The sequence below is a fragment of the Hoplias malabaricus genome, chromosome 9, assembly GCF_029633855.1.
Source record: "Hoplias malabaricus isolate fHopMal1 chromosome 9, fHopMal1.hap1, whole genome shotgun sequence".
NCBI classification, from domain to species: Eukaryota; Metazoa; Chordata; class Actinopteri; order Characiformes; family Erythrinidae; genus Hoplias; species Hoplias malabaricus.
In genome coordinates, this window is record NC_089808.1 from 12,367,884 (window position 1) to 12,390,948 (window position 23,065).

The window sequence follows — 23,065 nt, forward strand, 5'->3', positions numbered from 1 at the left end:
ATTTGTGGTCAAGTCATCATGACAGACATGTTGAAACATGTCTATGGACTTAAAACAGGACAAAAAATTAAACAAATTAAATGTCTTAGATGTACTAACATGATATGATTACAATGTGACACTCCAAATTTTCTTTTACTTACTGTGATTAGAGGCAGCCTGACTCTTAACAAACCTCACGCAGCATAGGTAACCCGTGAGGTTTGGTGTCAACTCTGGTGTGGATGAGAGTCAACTCAAGAGCGGCAGGAGGACCTGGAACACACAAAAAACACTCGTATATATGACTGTAATAGTACTATAAATAAGAAAACTCAGTTGTTTTATACTTACTGCAAAATGAGGAGGTCTGATTCTTAAACCTCACGCAGTAAGCATTGGTAGCCCGTGAGGTTTGGGTCATCTCTCATGAATGTGCTCCTCTCGGTATAAAAATAAAATCATCTTTTTTTTTTTTTTTTCCTCCCCATCGCGTAGGACAGTCCTCCTCAGCTCCTGTCTATATGGGCAGAAATGGTACAAACTCAGTAAACTGTTTAGTAAACATTTCAAACTAAATTCTTCTTAAAAGACGGAGCTCAGTTCATATCCAAGTCAAAGATGTACTGTTACAGTGCAGTCTATAAACAAGTAGACAGGAAACATTTAAAGTAGGGGACACGTACTGATGGCTCAGTGATATGTCCCTCTGTGTGGACTATAGTGACTACGTTCTTTGTGGCCTCATCAGCTGGCCCATCCAGGGTGTGACCGGCTTCAGGACATCAGAACAGCATTTCTTACCCTCAACTCAGTATCCACTCCGCTCGCCATGTCTCCTCAACTGCCGTGGCCCTGATATTGGCGTGCTGCCACGACCACTGGGCGTCCAGATGGTATCTCGTCCTGGTCGCACTGACAGAGATAACCCTGATCACCCTTCCGGCGTCGGGATTCTGCTCATCCTCATCCAAATTCTACAAATTCAGAAGGAAAGTTAATAGATAAAATTTTAGCAAACCTTTAACATAAAATGGCTCAACTCACGTTAACGACTACTGGGCCAGCAAACAACCTACACGCATTCAAATGTATTTACACAAGTTAATAACAATTAAAAACAGCTTTTAAATGAGACCGTAAATTATAGTCCTGTTATATTCATTACTAACCTGCTTAATGAAACTTCCAAATAGTTTTTTATTTGTTTGTTTAATTTAACTATATGGGAAAAAAACAGCTTCGTTTAAAAGCCCGTTATTTTCCTGAAAGAACAGCAGGGGTCTGTTCGCAGATTCTGCGGCATGATTATTAACATGGCTGCCCGATGAACAACGAATTAAATTAATACACAACATAAACTGTTCGTGTTCATTAACGTTTTCTTGCATTTTTTTAAGAGATGTCATGGCATTAAAGCAGTGCAGCTCATTACTCTGTAAAAACTCATTAACGCTGTAATCCTCCAATCAATCACTGAACTTACGTTTCCCCAGAGACGGGAACCGCTCCTTTTGAAGGAGCACAGTAGTGCCCCGGTGGCGGCCAAGGCCATGGCCCCGTTGACCATTCGCGGGTCGAAACTGTCGAGGAGCACTTGTCCCACAGTCTTGTTCTCGGGGAACACCTTGGCTCCCACCACAGCGCGGCATAACGCAGACAACTTCCCAAACATTGTTCCGTTGTCCAAATGAGCGAAAGCCGTCTCGAGAGGGCCTTTAACAATTTCGGGTGTTCTGTGACATCACAACAGACAGCCTTCTGGAACCTTCCTGAACCATGCGTCCGTAAGGTTCGTCGACGAGCTCATTAACAGCCAATAAGCGGGCGCAAGATGTCTTCTGATTGGCTGCATCCAATTCGACAACCGATTGGCCGAGCCCAGAACTACCAGTTGTTTAGAGTCACGTGATTTCGACGACACGCGCAAAGCAGACGAGGGCGGTATGTGATAATGAGAACGAAGGAGACGCAGTGCAATATTTGACGATATTGTGAGAGAAACATACAATAAAAATTATATTATGTGTTACAAATATCATTAAAGTTATGGATAACGATTTTTAACGGAACTGTAAGTTTAGCTTATTTTGAAGCAGTTTGAATGTCTTTTTTTCTAGACTTCTCTCCAACTCACAAAACAATAAAAGCTCTTAAATGTTGAGGCATACAACTTGTTTGTTATCTGTTGGCTTGACCAAGGTGCTCCACGATGACTGTGGTGGGTCTCTTATTCTTGGGTTATGGCTGTCGTTACAGTATGATAGCCGCCATCGACCTACTCATTACTCACACACAAGTCAGATAAAACTGTAATATTTAAAGGGTTGTATTGTTTCTGTCAACACTTGTAGTGCTTGTTTAGATGTTATGTGAAATGAAAGAAATATGGATCCCTGACCAAATAATCCACATCACATTTGTAAACAGGGGTCTGTTCTGCTGTCAGTCAGTAGAGGAGCTCTGGTCGCATCCCAAAGTAGCGCCATACTTCCTACATAGAAATAATTTCCTGTCTTCCATATGCACTTCACACAGTGCGACATGATTTGTAAACAGCCTATTAATAGACCACAGCCAACGTCATGGTCACTCCACAACTTTTACCCCTGTGAGCTAACGGGAGTGACACACCATTTAAGAACTGTGGAATGCTGTGGGCCCTTGGACGACAAAATATGACATATGTATTAATAAATAAATGCACAATAAATAATTTAACATTCATTAATTCTTTACTGGGCGGCACAGTGGCGCAGCAGGTAATATCGCACTCACACAGCTCCAGGGACCTGGAGGTTATGGGTTCAAGCTCCGCTCCGGGTGACTGTCTGTGAGGAGTTTGGTGTGTTCTGCCCGTGTCCATATGGCTTTCCTCCGGGTGCTCTGGTTTCCTCCCACGGTCCAAACATAAACGGTGGTAGGTGAACTGGCGACTCAAAAGAATCCATAGGTGTGAATGTGTGTGTGTTACCCTGCGAGGAACTGGCGCCCCCTCCATGGTGTGTTCCTTCCTTGCGCCCAGTGATTCTGGGTAGGCACAGGACCCACCGCGACCCTGAACTGGCTAAGCAGTTACGGACAATGAATGAATTAATGAATGAATGAATAATTCTTTATTGTTTAATTCCTAATCGGGGTCTTGGTCGGTCTGGAACCTACCTGGAATCGCTGGGTGCGAGACAGGAAAACATTTTCACAGCGTTCCAGTCCATCACAAGGCACAACACACTTACCCTGTCACACCTGAGGACAATTTCAAACATTTATCTAGTCATACATGCACTCACAGCTCTGGACATTTCCAGACACTCACCCAGTAACACTCATCTGTGGACAATTTCATGCTCCCAGTCACTCACACGTGAACAATTTCACACATTCACTCACACACATACGTGGAAAATTTTCCAGCCAATCCACCAACCAACATGTGCGCTTGGACTGTGGGAGGAAATCTGAGCACCTGGAGAAAACCCAGGCAGACACAGGGAGAATGAATATATCCTCTACACAAAGGATGCTTTGGTGCGGAATTGGTCATTTCACATTTTGAAAAATATTTTTATAAATCTTTTAAAAATATCTGACATTCTTTGTGTTAAATTCAGACAAAACATTGGATGCACTAAGTGTAATCGCAGCAGTCTGGCATTTAAAACCATCATCTGAAATAAACAGTAGTAGTTTTCTTTTCCAATGTTTGCTGCTTTACAGTAACAACGTGCACGTAATTTGCAGTGCCATACTTCAAATTCCTTTTACATTTTAAAAATACATACACACTTCCTTTTACATTTGAATTAAACACGTGCCTCGAGTTTCTTCAATTTCTATAATCTGTTCAGTAATATACAAAAATTGTACATATCTCTAATGAAGCTTTCTGTTCACTTCAATGCAGTGAAGTTTCAAAATGTTTAATTGTAAAGGAGAGTTAATGTGATTAGCTTATGAAAATACAATTATTACTGTATGTCTATCCATCTATTTATGTATTTTATATTTTTGTATGTAACTGTGTAAACAATTGACTTGAGTTCAACTAAACATGTTTATACTTTTTTTTGTTAAATAAACTGCCACTATATTTTACATTGCTAAGAAATTGGTTAACTTATTAGCAGCTGTTAGCTTCATCTTTGTTAATATTTTTTTTTTTTCATGCATAGTGGGGACATTAATGTCTGCCTATGTTCATTGAGAAAGAATGCTGAGCCGTGACAAAGATGTTTTCACTTTTATCAATTTATTATAATTAGAACTTCAAAATAATGAAGAAAATTCTCTGCAAGGTCCATTGCAGCATCCACAGCCTAACCCCCAAAAAGCAAGCCATTGGCAACAGTGGCAAGGAAAAACTTCCTCTAAGGAAGAAACCTTGGAAGGATCCAGACTTTGAGGGGGAGCCCATCCTTCTTGAGCTGAAAAATAATCAAGAAGAGAAGAGGGGAAAAAAAAAAAAAAAAGTAATACCTGTTTAATTTCAGTAAGATTGCTGACATATTTAAATATATACAACAGTAGTACATACCTTTTGCAAAGCTGCAGGTTTACGGTTGAATAACCTTTCACGACATCATGGACCACCACTGGACAATTGGTACTACCGGTCTCCAAAAATGTATATAAGATAAATCAGAAATACAGCAAAAATTAATGTAGTTTTGATGGTATTTGACGTTAATAACTAAATATACTAAAACTGAAACGGCTTACCTTTGCATTGCTCAGAATTTTGTAAGTTATCCTATACTTACCAATTTCCCATGACTTACTCATTCAAATTTCAAAACCAGATGTAGGACACCAAATCATGCAAGTTAATTTACCAAGTAACAGTTGTGGTTACTTACAGAATTTGTGGTCAAGTCATCATGACAGACATGTTGAAACATGTCTATGGACTTAAAACAGGACAAAAAATTAAACAAATTAAATGTCTAAGATGTACTAACATAAGTAGGAGCAGAACGACTCTAGGATAATTACTGAAAATCCTCAATATAAAATAGGCATATTTATATAGGTTTCTTATATATGGCTGCTTATCATAATTTTGCATTATATTTTATTCACAGTTTTTACATCAGCTTAGAAGTGAATAGAGGATTATTAACTGTTAATTCATACATCTTTATGATCATCACATATCACATTTGCTGGTGGAAATACAATTACACAGTTAAAAAATACACAACTCATCTTCTTTAGGACATACCCCTCCCCCTCCCTTCTGGTAGGTGCTAGCCACTGCACCATTACAGGGAACACCCCAAAAGACTATGCCCTATTCAAGCCTATACATCACAATTTGACCCCTATATAAGTCCTTCTTGTCCATACAAGATTAAGAATACATTCATTATATTACTTAGTCATGATTATTGTCTTTTATTTAGCTTGTTCACTACTAGAGGTAGCTGTAGGCTATGGGACAGATTAGTGCTGGAAGTGTTAAAAAAAAAAATCATTTTATCCTCCAATATATATTTAATGAAAATGTACTGTAGTTATCGGTTGTAACCTCTAGAGGGAGACATGAACCTACTCTCGGAGAACTGTCTGTGTCGTCTGAGAGGTTGTAATTTCTAAGATGAACGCCTCTAAATATATAGACAGAGACAATCCAAGCCCAGAAGGACAAGAAACAACAACAATCCCACTTCATGGTAAACATATAATCCTCACATCACCGATTATAAAATTACCAATAATTTTAGGTTAGCTGACATGAATTTCTAAGGGTGAAACAGTGGTGCAGCAGGGAGTGTCCATGGACATGGAGGTTGTGGGTTCAAGCCCTGTCCCATCTGTGAGGAGTTTGGTGTGTTCTCCCTGTGTCTGTGTGGGTTTCCTTTGGGTGCTCCAGTTTCCGCCCATGTTTCAAAAACACATGTTGGTAAATGGATTGGTGCCTCAAAAAAAGTGTCCATGGTTATATATGTGTGTGTGTTGTCCTCTGAAGGACTGGCAATGTTTTGCACTTGGGCTCCCCCTACAGCTGCAGAATGTAATTCACTTTCAAAGCACTGGCTTGAAATCAAAGGGGAGGTGGGAGGGGAGGTTTCCTACCATCATCCAAAAGTTGCATAGTGTGGTTTCTGCAGAGCTGAGCTACAAGTATCAACAACACAGGCTCTGTTCTCCCTATAACAGGTCAGTGGAACATCACAATGAAGGTTTAGTTTTAAGGTAAATACAAATTCTTAAAGGTATTATTTGACCTGTAGTTTGTTTGGTCAAGAGTATAACTGCAAACCAGTATAATTCCAAACCAGACGTTAACTGGAGTTTTTATAGGTAGATATAACAATAACAAATAAAAATGAGGCTGATGGTGTACATTTTTTTGCACCTACCCTTCCAGAATGTACAGTAAGCACAGTAACATTTACGGTGGACTTTTAAAGAAGGAACTGAAGAATAAGTCTTGGTTCAATTTAGTCTAAATTATCCAGTGCTGTTCTGTGACCTTCTCAGCTTTTGTTGCCAAGCTCTGTGTGAATCAGTGGTGTTCAGCTCTGATCACAGGACTGTGCTCTGGTTGTCATAGAATTGTCAGACTGTGACTGCAGACATACTGAAAGAAACAAAGTATTTATTCACATTACTAACAACAAATTACAACTTTTTTTTTTACTCTCTTCAATTATCACTGCAGAAGCATGGCTCTTATTTAAGGAGGACATTCAGTACTCTGCCTTGCCATTGAAAGTGTAGGTAAACACTGACAGGAGTAGTTCAAATCTAAGGAGACAGAAGGAAAATGCAAATGCAAATTTGAAAAATTGTTTTCCAGAAGGCATACACTCTGCTGATGTATTATGACAGAGGTCAGTATGTCACAACCATCTATGAAACCTTGAAGGTAATGGACTTGCCACATCTTGTATACAACGTGAACACAGGACATTCATCAAAACACTTAGTACAAATACAATCTCAGCTCCTTGATTGCAAACAGAATATAACTCCATAATCTGCTTCATATTTTTAGATGCAAAGTACCTCATGGAACTGGTTTGAACTCACTCACAGATCCAGTGTTAGCTTAAATCTTTTATATTCTGAGCATTAGCTTTTTTTCACAGTATGGCTAAAACTCAGTGGACTTTTCTTCTGAAATGAGGCACATCTTTACATACTCTGGGGAGCTTTTAGCTTAGATGCTGTTTATAATTGATGTCATTCAAACATACAAGCAATAGTTAAATCTGATAATGAATTTGGATCATTGTTTTCTTCTCAAAAACACTTGAAGTAACTTATCCCTGTAACATGGCAGCTCACCCAGGGGTGGATTGGAACCCCAAACCCCCAGTTTGGGAAACTAGAGCAAACAGGGCAAGCCACCAAGAGAGCACTAGAGAAATAGGCATCAAGTGCAGAGACACACAAACAACACCTCTGGACGTTAAGAGTGCCAGAAAAGAATGAAACACCTGAGAGGAAAACTGATCAGCTCAAAATGACTGAGCAACAGAAAACAAAGGCAAAAGAGTTTCCCAAAACAAAAGGGAGGGACAAGAAGAGACAAAAGAAATTAAAAAGATAGAACAGTCACTGGCAAAGAAAAGAGGGGGAAACAAAAACAGAACTAATTTTATTTCTAATTGTTTATTTATACTAAAAATGGTAAAGAAAAGAAATTATTGAATCCCAAGAGAAACTCAGAGGGAAAGCACTGGTGGAGAGTCAGAAGATAGGGAGACCCAGGAGAATACTCAAGAGCCTTTACCAAATTACCAGCCAGGCATGCACAGCACTCTGAAAAGAGAAACCCAAGACTGAGCACTGAGGAGTGTGTTGGCTTCCCTTAAGTAGGAGTAGCCCAGGTGGAACTAATTGCCTCAAATTAAGAGTGTCTCTGTTTCCCTCTAGTGACTGGGGGTGGTTTAGCCGGCAGCCTCGCCCCAACCCCAGGCAGACCTCTTACAATCCCAGGTATTGTATGATGCTCCACAGCCTAATGCTGGGGCGGTTTATTCACCGGTAGCTGATGCTTGGTTTGAACATGATGATCATAGGATAATCTTTAGTTTCCTCAAAGTGAAAAATTTAATCCTTTTTAAATAGAGATTGTATAAGCTGTGTGGACATGAATATGTCCAAAATGGGTGCTCATTGTTTATACTGAATATACATTAATTCATTAATTAATTCATTGCCTATAACCGCTTATCCAGTTCAGGGAACACACTCTGGAGGGCACGCCAGTCCTTCTTTCCCAGTTCATTTCCCAGTGTGACCAGTTCATCTTTGGCTTTCATAACAGCTCAAGTCCTTGAAATGCTGTCATATAAATTCTGTGACAGAACTGGGTAATTTTCAAGAAGAAATAACTTGGGATATAATGACTCCCACATGACGGCTACTGGAGCTATTATGGATCCATTGCCATGTTTCACAGTTAGTGGAAGACATTGTCTTGCCAAGAAAGAGATGTTGTGCCATTTACAGCATGTGATGTATCTTAGTGCTTGAACATTAACTTTGAATTTAGTAGAACAGCAGCTCTCCTATAAATGTAAGCTGTGGTCAAAGAGCTACTGATCTAAGGCTGTATTTTTGTATTACTTACCTGTGTCTGCCTCTAGGTTTATTCAGAGTGTTGTTGTCAATTTAAATGATGCTGCCCTGACCTGTAATAGGGAGAATAGAGCTTCTGTCATTTTGGCTCAGCATAGCAGAAACTGCACTATGTAATTTTGGAGGAAGGTAGGAAATCATCCCCCATCTCCCCATTGATTTCAGTAGTGCTGGGAGCCCTAGAAACAAAAAACTCCAAATTTCACAGTTCATAAATCTACATTTTATGTGTCACACAGCTTCAGGGACCTGGAGGTTGTGGGTTCAAGTCCCGCTCTGGGTGACTGACTTTGGTGTGTTCTCCCTGTGTTTGCGTGGGTTTCCTCCCACAGTCCAAAAACACACGTTGGTAGGTGAACTGGTGTCCACATGTGTGAGTGAATGTGCGAGTGTCTGTCACCCTGTGAAGCACTGGGGCCCCCTCCAGAGTGTGTTCCCAACCAATGATTCCAAAAAGGTTCCGGACCCAGCGCAGTTCTGAACTAGATTAGCTCTTACAGACAATGAATGAATGAATGAATGATGCTTCCACCCCATGGTTTAACTTTTATTGTGTAGCTTAGTGGATAACACTGTTACCCTTTAATTGGCAGACTAGGCTATGAATTCTAGCTCGGGGCCGAAAGACCACATTATAAAAATAATATTCCTTGAGCTCATGTGAAACATTTCAGAATTGTGAGTGTGTATGTAGGTGAGTGATTTTAGTTAAAGGTCAGTTCCATGAGGGGCTTTGCATTTTTGAGAATCTTGTTTTTTAGCATTTTATATCATGCTCTTGCAGCATCAGTTTACAACAACACACGTAATTACATGCAAAAAACTTTTATTTTTTTTTCTCACTGCTATTTGCAGAAGGAACTGGACACATTTCAGTCACATAATTATGCTTACACACACATATATATACACACACACACCTCCAGATTGTTCTTACACTCCTATTAATTAAGCACTTAAAATACACATAAATATTTGCAGGATAATATATAAATTACAGATATATACCTTTATTCATATTTTGATAGTTGATCTGTTTCTTCTCATGATATTATGAATTCTCCAGTTAAATTAATGAGAGATTAGAGGCCTGTTATTTTTAGAGGCATTGTAATTACAAAAAAACAATAATTTACAATGTATTTATGTTAATTCCAGAGATGACACTATGAATGATTTATATGGCAAGTATTTTTTAAATTAGTTGTGCAACTGTACTATAGTCCAACTGGGACATTGTGCAAAATGTAAAATAAAACAAAATTCAATAAAGTGTAGATAATACAAACCCTATATTGAATTTAAAATAGTACATTGGCAACATTTTAAATGTTGAAATTAAGAAAGTTTGTTTTTTGAATAATATTTGCCTGATGACAGCAATACATTCCAAAAAAGTATGACAGGGCCAACAGAAGGCAGAAACGTTTCTGGATCTTGTTTATATATGTTTTCTTATTTGCATTTGGGGATGCAGCAAGAAACTCTTCACAGACAGTGGTTTGGGTGGTGTTTCTTTGCTTATGCAGTGATTAACTACAGAAACCTGTCTGTTTTTAATTCACTGCCACCTTAGGGTCCAAAGACCACAACCAGCCAATACTGACTTTGGGCTTTGTCCCTTGCATATAGAGGATTTTCCAGATTCCCTGAAATCTTTAATGATGTTATGTAAGGTATATAATTAAATAAAAATAAGAAAAGTATAAGATCTTAACTATTTTATGTTGAGAAATATTGTTCTTGAACTTAATAACTGTTTGCCCACACAGGCTTTCATTGAGTGGTAAACACCCTCCCCATATTCACTTCTGAAAGACTCTCTCTCTGAGATGCTCGTATTAAGCCCAATCATGTCACTGAATGATTGACTGTTTATTTATTTATTTGGTAGCATTATACAACTTTACCAGTCTTTTGTCCCTTGTCCCAATTTTTCGGAACATGTTGCTGGCATCAAATATAAAATAAGCAAATAAACATTTTTAATATAGTCTTTGCTATATTTTCAGTTAAATATAGGGTTTGTTTGATTTGCACATCATTGCATTCTGTTTTTTTTTATTATTTTATTTACTCAGCATCCCGAATTTTCCACAAATGGTGTTGTTTATTTAGACATTTGTACTGTTTTAAAAAATCTTTCATAGAACCAAAATGCACAAAATAATTTCATGAAGGACGGACAAAAAGAAATAAGGCAAATAAAAATACAAAAATAAATATTTGTACATAGAAAAAACCTACTACTGCTAATACATTTCTCTTAATACTTTATAGGGGGTCGTTCAGACCATTGAAAAGAGAAATAATATCAGCAGTAGCTGTGAACTATTTTCACAGTGCACAAAACTACGCTGACAACAGGGATACAAAGAAAAAGAAGTGTAAAACGAATATGTTGTAACCCTTAAAACCTCATGAAAATATATGTATTTACATACTGGAATTACAGTAAATAGTTATTTGTGCCATATATGCTATTCACAGGAATACAGACAAGAATCTATATACAGTGCAGTATGTAAGCAGTTAGACAATGATGCCAGCATTGTTATGTCTGCTGAGTCAGCTTAGGTTGAAGTTTGGCTGCATTCAAACTAAATCCTCTAATACTTCATAGCCTTTTTCTGAAAATCTAATCTCTAGAGTTCTATTTCAAAGTAAATCGCAATATTTTCTGGGTTGTTTGGTTTATTTTTCTATAAGTTTAGCTACATACATTTAAATGATGTTTGTATCTCCATTTCAATTCATTATTTTTTTATATTATTATTTAAAATCTGCTCTTACACTCTGTACAAATTTTATCATGCATGTATTTTTTTCTGAATGTCGAACCTTTATTTGTTCGACCTGGAGATCACAGCACATCAATATTAAGCCCTCTGTCAAATTTAACATTCAGGTCAGGATTTACAAAAACAATCTGAGATGGCACAAGTTGCTTCTTTTCTTGCATGTACCCATCCATCCTTATATCCACACATTCATTTATCTGCACTTAGACACAAATACACACACACGCACACATACAATCTATACCTGCTCATTTTTTAACCCTCTAGCACAAGACCTAAAGAATGCTTTAAGATTAATGTAAGATGACTCTCTTAATTAAATGCAATATTGTTCACTTTATGACATTTACTTTCATTCCCAAGCTTTATCTGTAAAATTTGTGTAGGTTCACATACCCAAAAGTCCTCATTTATTGTTACTTGACCATTTTATAACCTCTACTTATCCCTTAAAAGCTCAGATGGTCTCTCATTGGTCTATCATCAAAAAAGAAGACTTTGCTTATATACTTCTTATAACTTCAATGGGAACGTGTGGGACTATAGACTCCTGTAGGTTGAATTGTTGGCCATAAGTAAAGCCTTGGTTTATGTTCAACCTATCAACATTTTTACTTAGAAAATGCCTAGTACAGTGGTCCAAGGGCTGCATACTTGTGCATTAATATCAGAACATATTACAGCTGGAATATACTGTCTCAAAAAGGGAAAGAAATGATTTTAACAAGCTGAAGCCATTCAACAGATCAGCCACCTCTGAGAAACAATGTTTTGTTTGTGTGAGTTGTGCTTGCGCTCATAAGACAATTATATTGGAAAGGGTAAAACATTCTGGCCTTTAAAGTGCACATGTATCTGTATATAATACAGAACGACATGAACAGTGCAGGACTGCCATTCATCCACATGATCACAACCCTAAAACATGATCAACTACATCAGAACTTGAGACAAGCTCCCAATTACATCTCATTTAAACAGATACTCTCACAACATTTTAAAATAGCCCACTTTCAGCACAAGTAAATCAAGAGAAACAAAACAACATAAGGACTCATGCAACTCATGCAACAGAAAGTCAGAACTGAGTGGTGTCTGCTGACTCAAAATACAAACCAAAAGCCCTGAGAAATACATCAACATTTTCTAGTCTCACCCATCCAATGTATGTCAAGGATTACCTTTACAGTTATACAATCAATGCATGTGAATTGTATACATTTATGTGCCACAGGTGTTCAGACTGCAGAGCCTTATTCCCCAAAGCACATCAAAAGACCTTTTGAGGGTGTACACATGCTTGAGTGAGTCTCTGAATGGAAAAGGAGAGAGTTCAAATCAGGATTGACCTTTTTTCTGAGAGGTAGCCAATGAACACAGCTTTTCAGAGTCCTGCTGTAACTGCATGTCTGCAGAAAGGTCAATAGATATTAAGGGTTTAAAATGCATCTGAAGGTAGCAATTCAACTGCAGTGATTTTGGAATGTCAAAAGAAATCGATTGTAATAACATTCAGTAAAGTGTGTACTTTTATGACCAAATTAAATTCACTATAATACATTTATTTTTAGAGAAAACTATCCCCCAAAAAGACCTTTATTTTTATTATTTATATCCTCTATTATGTATATACCCACAGGGCACAATAAATGAATAAATACATAAATAAATAAAATGATATAGTGCCCTGTGATGAACTGGCGCCCCCTCCAGGGTGTGTTCCTGCCTTGCGCTCAGTTACTCCGTGTAGGCTCCAGACCCACCGTGACCCTGAACTGGATAAGCAGTTACAGACAATGAATGAATATTATGTATAATTCACTACTGTGTCAACAGTTCCTTCACTAATATTTCCGACATTCACTCAATTTTTGAAGCGCCTCACAGCTTGTAATTCATTCACCCACTCACTCATGCTGAGTAGGTTGAAGATTGTCCACAAGGGGGCACTAGAATTAGTTTTACTGCTTTATAAGAGTGTAGCTTCACATCCATGACACTGTCCTTGTTTAAAACACTTTAAACTCGCAAACAGTAAAATCGGATCAAAGTGTGAAATGTGATTAATATCACTGTGACGGCAGCTTTGCAGGAAAAGTTACTCATACAGTTTTTGGACCATTTTTTTTATTGATCCATTCATCATGAAATCAAGGCTTATATCTAATACTTAGTGTCTTAGGGAAACAAAGCCAAACAAAATGTAGAGTTTCTAAGCTTTGATATGTCAGAGACCATATATCTGTTAAGCCAAAACAAAATTTCACAGTTGTAGGTAGAATATGCAACAGTCTCCAGTTGGTTCTTACACCCTCACACTAGTCCTGTAATAATGTCCTGGTATGGCATGTCTATCACAGTGCTCTCTTGTGCTTGCTAGAGAAGTTTGTCAGAGTCATTCACACCAAAACTGGCTCTAGGCTGCACCATGGTCAGAGGGTGGATGACACCTGTGTGAGGCCGAGCATGTTTGAGTCCTCCTTTCCTGTCTGGGTGATGGAGGACAGTTCCACGCCTAGTCATGCTGGCTTTGCTGTCTTTGGGGGGCTCTCTGCAGCTTGAGGGAGCTGTCTGCCTGCACTTCTCCCTCCTCTGCTACCAACCAGCCCTCTGTCTCCCCTCCCCCTTGCTGGCAGACAGAAATCTTTAAAGCAGCGCTTAAAATTCTCATCTAGAAACGCATAGAGAATAGGGTTGAGGCTGCTGTTGGTGTATCCAAGAGCAACACACAGAAAGTATGCAGCCATCACTGGAGTGGTCTCAGGAATGGACACTATGGCTTTCAGCAAAATGAAAATATGAATGGGGGTCCAGCAGATAATGAAAGCTGCCACGACCACTAAGACCAAGCGAGTGATGCGACGAAGGTTGCGGTCTTTCTCTCGAGAACCAGAAAGTAGGCGGACGCTGCGGAGCCGCAGGAGCATGAGGGAGTAACAGACGCTGATGATGAGGACGGGCACAACGAAGGCAAAGACAAAGACGCAGATTTTCATCAAGGTATCCCAGTACTCGTATGGGTCAGGAAACTGCAGTGCACACTCAGTGGTGCCTGCAAATTGAAAGAAGAAGAATGTGATCAAATCAAGAACATGGATATTTGTTATTAGGAGCACTCACAAAACAAGCTCCATTACATATTTAATAAAAACATGTGAATATTTCAATTAAATGATCTGTGATTAATATATATCCAATAGACAGAAGACAAAAGAATTACCACATTTACATAACTCTGAATGGCAATTGTTTTGAAGATATTCTCTGATTTATTTAGGCTCGCTAAGTGTCAGCATCTAGAATAAAATAACAGGTCACAAGCTGTCAAATCAGGATATTTTTTTATTGTTTGGCACTGATACTATAAAGAAATTCCATGCCTTCCACATCATTTTATTTTTGTCTTCATAATGATGTGCTGCTCCAGCTACTTGGGTTTTTAGTTGTTCTACTTAAGATTTTGTTAAAGAACTAGGAGTCACACACATGACATGGTTATGAAATGTAAGAAAAATCTAATGAGTAAGACTAGGACTGACAAAAAGAAGACTGCTGTAAGATGAAAGAGGGCATTTTGGTATAAAATCTTCCATAAGCCGAGGTCAACACAAAGTTTTTTTAAAACACCTGTCAGTTTGGAAGGGTCAGATCTAACACATGTGCTGTAAATGGTGTCAGGCCACACTGAAAACCTTCTGCTGCACACACAATCCATTAGGAAACAGGGACACTGCTCTGTATCAGAGCTAATGCTCAAATGTTTGGAGTCAGCTAGAGTCATATTGATATTTTTGTATTAAACAGAATTATAATTCAGTGCATATTTACTTATTTAGAATAGTAACTGAATGTTTATGTAATGATTTGATATCAGCAGGATGCTTCAACTATTTTAAGATTTTATCATCACTTGAAAGGCATTATATTAATTTACTTAATTATTAATAATATGTGTAATGTTAACTAATTCTGTAAACACAGATTGTGGGTGTGTATATGGCATGTATGTAGCATTATTTGTATGTAGCATATATTTATATACAGTGGAACCTCTACCTACGAACTTGATCCGTTCCGTGACCCAGTTTGTAAGTGGAAAAGTTAGTTTCTCGAGTCAATTTTCCCCATTTAAAATAATGGAAAAGCAATTCCACCCCGAAAGTCACCCTTTTTGCACTGATATATGTTTACAAAACTCTCAAATTAGTAAAAAAAATACTTGTATCATTACTAAAAATAAAAAGGGGAGACGAAGCGTAGATACGGCCATTTCCAGCCGCCGACTCGGCGGAGGCTCGGGTTCGTTTCTAGAGTCATGGTTCGTTGGTGGAGGCAAAAAGTATTCAAATGCCCGGTTCGTATCTTGGAAAGTTAGTATAGGCGTTCGTTAGTTGAGGTTCCACTGTATTTTGTATTTCAATTAAATGTGAGAAATGTAGGTAGGACAAAATGTATCGGGTCATTTTTTCTTTATTCATCAGCTCTGACTGTGAAACTTTAAGTTTTCTGAAGCTAGTGTAACTCACCATTATTGGTCTGTGTGCCCCCCAACACCATAGCTGGCACTCCTGCTGCTGAAGACAGCACCCAGATGCCCACATTGATGCATTTAGCCATGAGTGGAGTACGGAAGTCCAGGGCCTTGACAGGATGGCACACGGCCACGTAACGATCCACACTCATCATGGTTAATGTGAAAATACTGGTGAACATGTTGTAGTAGTCGATGGAGATGAAAACTTTGCATACTATTTCTCCAAAGGGCCAGGAGTTCAGCATATAGTCTGTGCTCTGGAATGGCATAGTGGTGGTGACCAAAGCATCAGCCAGTGCCAAGTTAAAGATGTAGATGTTGGTTGCGGTCTTCATTTTGGTGTATCTGAGGGAAATGAAATAAACATTTCAAATTCACTGTCACTGTAAACTCTGTGGGGTAAAATCACTGTTCATAGAAAAATTTAAAATTACCTAATGGGATATTCAGTAATATGTCAGGGAATGAACAAAACGGTTTTGTGTATCCAATAATAAAATGCAATGTATATACTGTAAAAGTCAGGTCAAAGAAATGACACATCAATCATAAAATACCCACGGAAATAAGTGAGTGTCATTGCAAACCTCTTTGAATGTAGATTAAATTTTCAGCACTCACAGGATGAAAGGTTTTACAGGATTCCTTTTTCAGAACTTGCTTCAGATGTTGCTTTCAGTCACATTAAACACACGTCAAACCCTAATATCTCCTTACACCATCCCTTTTTACACTACTGTCTTTCTTTCTTTTCTTCACATACACTTTATTATTTAACATTCACTGCCAGTAGCAATGTGACAGAGGTTCATTTGAAATCCACCAGTGAATAAATATATCACAGCGATCAGGGGATAGAAAAGGAGAGACAGAAGCCTTGATTAGATATTTTTGAGTGAAGTCAGGGCGACAGATGCATCGGTTCATGGGGTTTTCTCTACTCCACTCATTCACTCACTTTCTTCTGACTTTTGTGCAGAAAGAAGGTTAAAAAAAGACAGGCCAAGATTGCTGCCAAAGGCAGGGGAATGGCTTAAGTTTTGAAATGGCCTCCTTAAGTGAACGTAAAAGCATAATTATAGGACAGTAAAAGACAGACAGGATTTATATTTAATTTGTATAGATGGGGAAGTAATTATATGGCAGGAGTCATACATATACTGTGATTCTAACATGTACACTAGCAAATGGAGAGCACTTTGTAGAACAGGAAACCACAAGCAACCTACACATAATTGCATTATTAAACAAATACTGTAAAAGAAGCAAAAACACTCCTGGCTAGAGCACAAGGAAGTAAAAGCTTTTCACTTCTATAGGAGATTTAATATCAATTTTGGTTCCTTTCCTAGCATGATTTAAATCCTTACCTGAGCAAATAAAAAGAAACATTTTATTTTTGATGCAGAAGCACTTTGGTGTGCACTGAAAACATGGCAAAAAAGCAAAAAACAAACACATAACATTGAAAGCCTGAAACATAGAGGCTATTTCTAAAACTGGCCAAGGAATAACACCAATCACAGCTAATAGCCTAATCAGTTAGGAGGAGAAACAATTAGCTGTCAGTCACCATGGCTAGGTTAATAATGCTCCATTCAGGAATAGGTAGAACAGCCCTCCAGGGCTAATGGTAACTTTAGTCCTTTAATATTAATGGAGAACATAATAAATTGACTCTGTCTGACTGTGTGACTGCTTTATGGAAGCCTCTGTTTTGGCAAAGGTCCAACATGCAACCACAGACAACATCAGAAAATCTTGGAATATACTTTAAATATACTCTAAAAAAGGGGCTGGAATCACAGAACACACAAGGGCACCTTGAAATTGATGGCACCTGAGCATTTGGTGGAATGTGTTTCTCGCCTAAACAAAATGCATCTGGATCAAAGGTCACAGAACCATGACATAATGTGTTGGACTTTGTGCTGAACTTTGTTCAGGTTTTGCTGTGTTTCTCTGCTGAGGTATGAAACTTGCTTGAAGTAAATGCAGGAAGTCTTTTCCTACACCTGAAACACCACCCACAGGGCTACTCATGAAAATGTATAAATTCATAGCAATTCTGACAAAGAAATAAAGATGAAGAGTTCTTAAAAGGAACCTTGACTATTCTGTAACATTATGAGGGTATACTTACCTAAAGAGCATGTTTCTTTGTCTGGATCACCAATACATTCATGTGTAAATGCAACTGGTACATTATCCAAAGGATGAATGAACTGATGGAACGTGTTTAGCTGGTGCTCATCAGCAACAGTGTACTTTACAAACAAAAGACTAATGTCCACCCTCATGAACAGACGGGCCTTAGATAAGTACATCATGAATGATATGAGTGGGCTGTTGTGTTATGTGTTCTAAGCAGTAAATACACCACAAAGTTTGTGGACACCTGCTCATCCAACCTTTCCTCTAAAATAAAATGTGTTCACAGTTAATGTGAGCCCCACTGGTGCAGTAACAGTTATTCCAGTGGGAAATCTAGACACAATCTGTTGGAACATAGCTTTGAGGATCTGATTGCATTTAGCAGCAAGACATTTCTCTTTACAGCAGTTGGCTAAATTATTTTAAATATGTTACTGATGTAGGCTGTGGCAGTATAAGAGGTCTTGCTTAATTACTCTTACTGGTGAAGCATGGTGTTCCTGTCTGTGCAGGGAATTAGTCCCTGGTCTGCAGAATGGAAGGCAGCAGTGTTATCCACCACTCTGTGCTACATCCTATACCTATAACATCAGGTAGTGATTCTGGAAGATGAGTTATGAATCACAAACTCCACTCTATCTCATACCAAATGTACTGTACTGCTGTCCTCCATCACTGTAGAGAACACAGTTCTGCTGCTTCACAGCAGTAAATAGGATTAGATATTGTGGTTGAAAATGCAGATTCAAAGGCCCTGGTGCTTGTGCATTATATAAGAAAATCGCGAAGAGCATCTGTTGCTCGGGTGACTGAGAATGTCAATTCAGGTCAAGAACAGATTGGTGACAGTAAAAAACCTGTCATAATGGTAATATGAGTTGTCTTTTCCCACTAGTGTGCAAGTGCCTCAGTGCCTAGGTAAAGAGGTTTGGTGGTTGTGTTACGCTGTGGGATAATTATTATGGCACAGTCTGTGTTCTCTTGTAATTTCACTACAAATTAGCAAAAGTGATGCTGCCTGATCCCAACAAAAACGAACAAAAACATTTCTAACGAAGACTGGTGATTGTGAGTGAGTGGATGTATTCTGTAAAGAGGTTTAAGAGTAAAGTTCTGAGGAAAAAAGAGAAGTACAGGAGTGAAGAGAATAGACTATATTGTTTCTGAAAAGGGGAGCAATGCTGAATGAATTCATGCCCGAAGTGAAGAGCCTGAACCTGGGACACTTAGAATTACAGGAACTTACTTTGTGAAATGGAACATATGACTGGAGTAGCACTGTCTGATAATGAGGCGTGAGGCCATGCAGGAATTTTAAGGTTAACGGCACAATGTTACATGTTTTGTAATCAGTAGCCAGTGTAGCTGCTGAAAGATGTGGAAGTGTCACTGAACGGCTCAATTTGTTTTTATAATGTAGTAAACCAGAAGCTACAGCTTTCTTAGTCACCAAATCATGACTCAGATGTGCAAATTTGGGAGATCTGGGCTATTTAGACAGTATTCTCTGATTTGATGACCCTGCCAAATCTGAGGGGCTATCTTTTGGAAGAATGGTGTTCACTCATTCCAGGACACTTCCAGAATTTATGTGGCTGTGGCACTGATGATATCATTAAAATATTGATGTGCAAGTTGGTCACTTAAGCAAATGTGGATTTTATGTTCAGAGGGTTATGTTTTAGGTTTAGAAATGATACAGTAACACAAAATAGACCAGAACTGAGTGTTGGAACTGGTCAGTACATTGGAATTCTACCTGTATAAATAATGTACATGTATTTTTGATTGAACAGAACAGTATCACTTCAGCTCAATTCACATTAACAAGAAGGCTGATGGTATAACACTCAGAGATTCCCTGCACAAGTGCTGAATCAGGGGTGGAATACATCAGTTTTACCGCTGTCAAGTTGCACTTTAAAATCTGGATCAGATTTAATGATGGAGAAGCAAAAAACGTCTGCCCCACTGAGGCCAATCTGTAAAGGCTTGGCAGATGATTTGACATTTATATATTGACAGATAGGATCTATAAAGGATAAAGGATCACCTCTGAGTAACACCTGTGTGTCTCTGTGCAATACCAGGCTTTCTCTCTCTCTCTCTCTCTCTCTCTCTCTCTCTCTCTCTCTCTCTCTCTCTCTCCCCCTTTCACTCACACACACCCTCTAAGTCTTTTACCAAATATAAGTTTGATTTACCTTAGAGCTGACTCATAAAACAGAGCTCTAGCTGGAGGCTTCTACAGCAGTTTTATTAAAAACTCCTGCATCAGCATTTGACAAATTAGAAACTGGAACTATTGCCTTAAATCACAAATACACACACACACACACCACAAAGGAAACAAAATTAAAGTGCACACATAGTAAATATGTAAAAGTACAGACAACAGGACTAAAAGCTTTCAGTTTTAGTCTGTTTTATATAATTTAAAAAATCTATTTATCTATTTAACAAAAATACCTATAAATTCCTGGAGCATTTAACAGTCTTTCATGAAAATAACAGTGTTGCACTAGTCATGAGGCACAGTGACATCAAGTTGTCCTTCCTGTCGAGAAAATACCTCCAAAGTCTGCCTGGAAAAGAATATCTCATGGCACTGATGAAAATTGGAGTTACCCTGTGTGACGTGAGATGCCACTGATGGAACCTCTTTTGAGAGTTCTGCTGAAATATGCTTTGACTTTGATGTGTATTGTACCTGATAATGACGTACATGACGAGGCAGTTTCCAACCAGCCCCACCACAAACACAACAGAGTAGACGGCTGTGATCGCTGGGCTGAGAAGGGACAGGGGCTCAGCCTCCGGAGTCCAGCCAGGGCTTGGAGTCAGGTTCCGAGCCTCAGGGTCTCCAAGCAGGGAAGAGTTAAACTCACAGTCGCTTGTGGAAAGGCACTTGTCTCCTTTAAGTATTTCCACCAGGTTTGAATCCATGATGCAGGAGACAGGAGTAGCAACTTTGAGCAGGATGAAGGGGGTTGCAGGAATCAGTGTGGTGCCTGAGGAGATGTGAACAAAGATGTCAGGTAAAATAAATTCCTCTGGGTTACACAATAACGTCCACAGAGCTGAATACTCCTCTACTGCGAGTGTTAATACAATACTGTAGAGGTTACCAGGCTATACTTATACAGGCTATAATTAATTAATGGATTCATTTCACTTGTTTTAAACTCCAGACTGTTACTTTACATCTGAAATGGTTATACTAACATCTGCACAGCTGTACTTTGGGTACAATGTTAAATATACCATTCATTTGCATAATTAAACTCTACCTATCCTATGCCTTATATTATTAAAACAAATCTTTGTATTTTCAAATAAGCAATATAAAGGCCACAGTAGAACCATTTTTATTATCAGAGTAAGACAATGTTAAAGCAAATGTAATTTTAAGTCTTTTTAGACCATGTCTATTGGTCCTTGTGCTGTGAATTTAAGAGACACTGTAAATGACAGAAGGTTTTTCATTATGTCAAAAATGGAAGGGTCTGTTCTGAAAGAGACAATATTTTAATGAAACATGTGAATAAACCCAAACAGTTTTGCTTTCCAAAATTTTGTTTGAATTTACTAAGGTGTGTAATTCACCCCAACAATGTCAATTTAAACCCTGTGTAGTATTAAGAAAACTCTCCAGGTTTTATTAAGCGCTACAGTGTGGCATTAACTCAGTGTTGTATTATCACTAGCCACTAGCTGTGTACATTGATAAACCACAATTGTGCATAATTAAAACTTACAATATCAATTTAAAAACCATATATTATATTCTCAATTAAGCTGCTAATAAATAAAGTAGGCTAATAAAACTTTCAGTGCTGATTAAGCTCAGAGATGAATACCACTTTTGAAAAACCCTATACAATATTGAAGTGTTGAAAAAATGCATATAGATAATGAATTATAGCTATTAAATGCTGCATTATGAGAGCTAAATTAAACAAAGCTTCATGAATTTAACCTAGCAGTACTGAATTAAACCTCACAGAGTTAATACAAGTCCAGTTGAAAATAAACAACTTTTGAAATGATAACGCAACGAAAATATCATCGTGTGAGCTCTTCATTAAACTCAAGTTGGACCAGATTTCCCTCAGAGCCACTTTCACTCCAGCTCCGTTCAGTAAAACAAACGCAGTTCAAAAACCACGTTTCACTGACGTTTTCTCTCAGGGACCACCTCTCTGCCACTCGACGATTAGGTTTATGTTCATTAGTCTCTCGGAGGTGAGGTAATATAATGTTTACCTTACCTGGTTGCTCTAGCAACAGAGGCTGCTCGCGCCTAGCCGTTGCTCGCGCGGGAAACTTCTGCCGTGTGCCGTGTGAGCGCGAGCGCAACTGGACAGAGCCTCGAGCCGGCAGAGCGCGCCAATATCCCCCTCCCACTGTTCTTCATCACCATCGTCATCCTCTCTCCTCCTCTTTATCCTCCCCCCTCCATTTCCTCATCACCACCGTCGTCATCATCATCGCCCTCAGCGTCATCTTCCTCCTCCTTTTCCTCAGCACTTTTACCCTCGTCTTCCTAATCACCCTTCTTCTCCTATTCTTCATCATACTTTCCCCCTCTTCATCACTTTCCACTTCATCATTCTTTCCATTCTTTATCCTCTTCCTCATCATTATCATTCTTTACTCCCTTCATCCTCCTTCTCCTTTTCTCCACCATTCTTTCCCCAACTTCATCATTCTTTCCACAGCTTCATCCTCCTCGTCATCTCCATCATTCCTTAACCGCTTAATCCCCCTCCTCTTCATCATTTTTCCTCCCCTTCATCCACCCCAATCCTCCCTCTTCATCCTCCTGCTTGTCCTTGCCCACCTTTGTACACCTCTTCATCACCATCTTCCTCACACTCCCCTCCACCTCTTCCTGTTTCTCCTTATCATCTTTCTTATATTCATCATTTTTTCCTCATATTATTGTCTGTCTTTATCTTCCTCTTCCTCATTATCATCCTTTTTCATCCTCCTTGTCTTCGTT

At 38.7% G+C, this 23,065-nt stretch overlaps 1 protein-coding gene across 2 annotated transcripts; it reads right to left on the reverse strand.

Moving 5' to 3' along the window:
- Positions 1–13,311: 13,311 nt before the first annotated feature.
- On the reverse strand, positions 13,312–22,428 carry LOC136707168 (delta-type opioid receptor-like). 2 transcript variants are annotated; one of them, XM_066681089.1, is made up of 4 exons: positions 22,332–22,428; positions 20,771–21,071; positions 15,899–16,251; positions 13,312–14,424 (listed from the first exon to the last, which is right to left on the reverse strand). In XM_066681089.1, exons 2-4 carry the CDS (start codon positions 21,004–21,006, stop codon positions 13,892–13,894), a joined length of 1,122 nt encoding a protein of 373 aa, XP_066537186.1. In that variant the 5' UTR covers positions 21,007–21,071; positions 22,332–22,428; the 3' UTR covers positions 13,312–13,891. The 2 variants fall into 2 exon arrangements, with proteins under 2 accessions (XP_066537186.1, XP_066537187.1); XM_066681090.1 differs by lacking the exons at positions 20,771–21,071; positions 22,332–22,428 and adding an exon at positions 20,265–20,338.
- Positions 22,429–23,065: the final 637 nt, after the last annotated feature.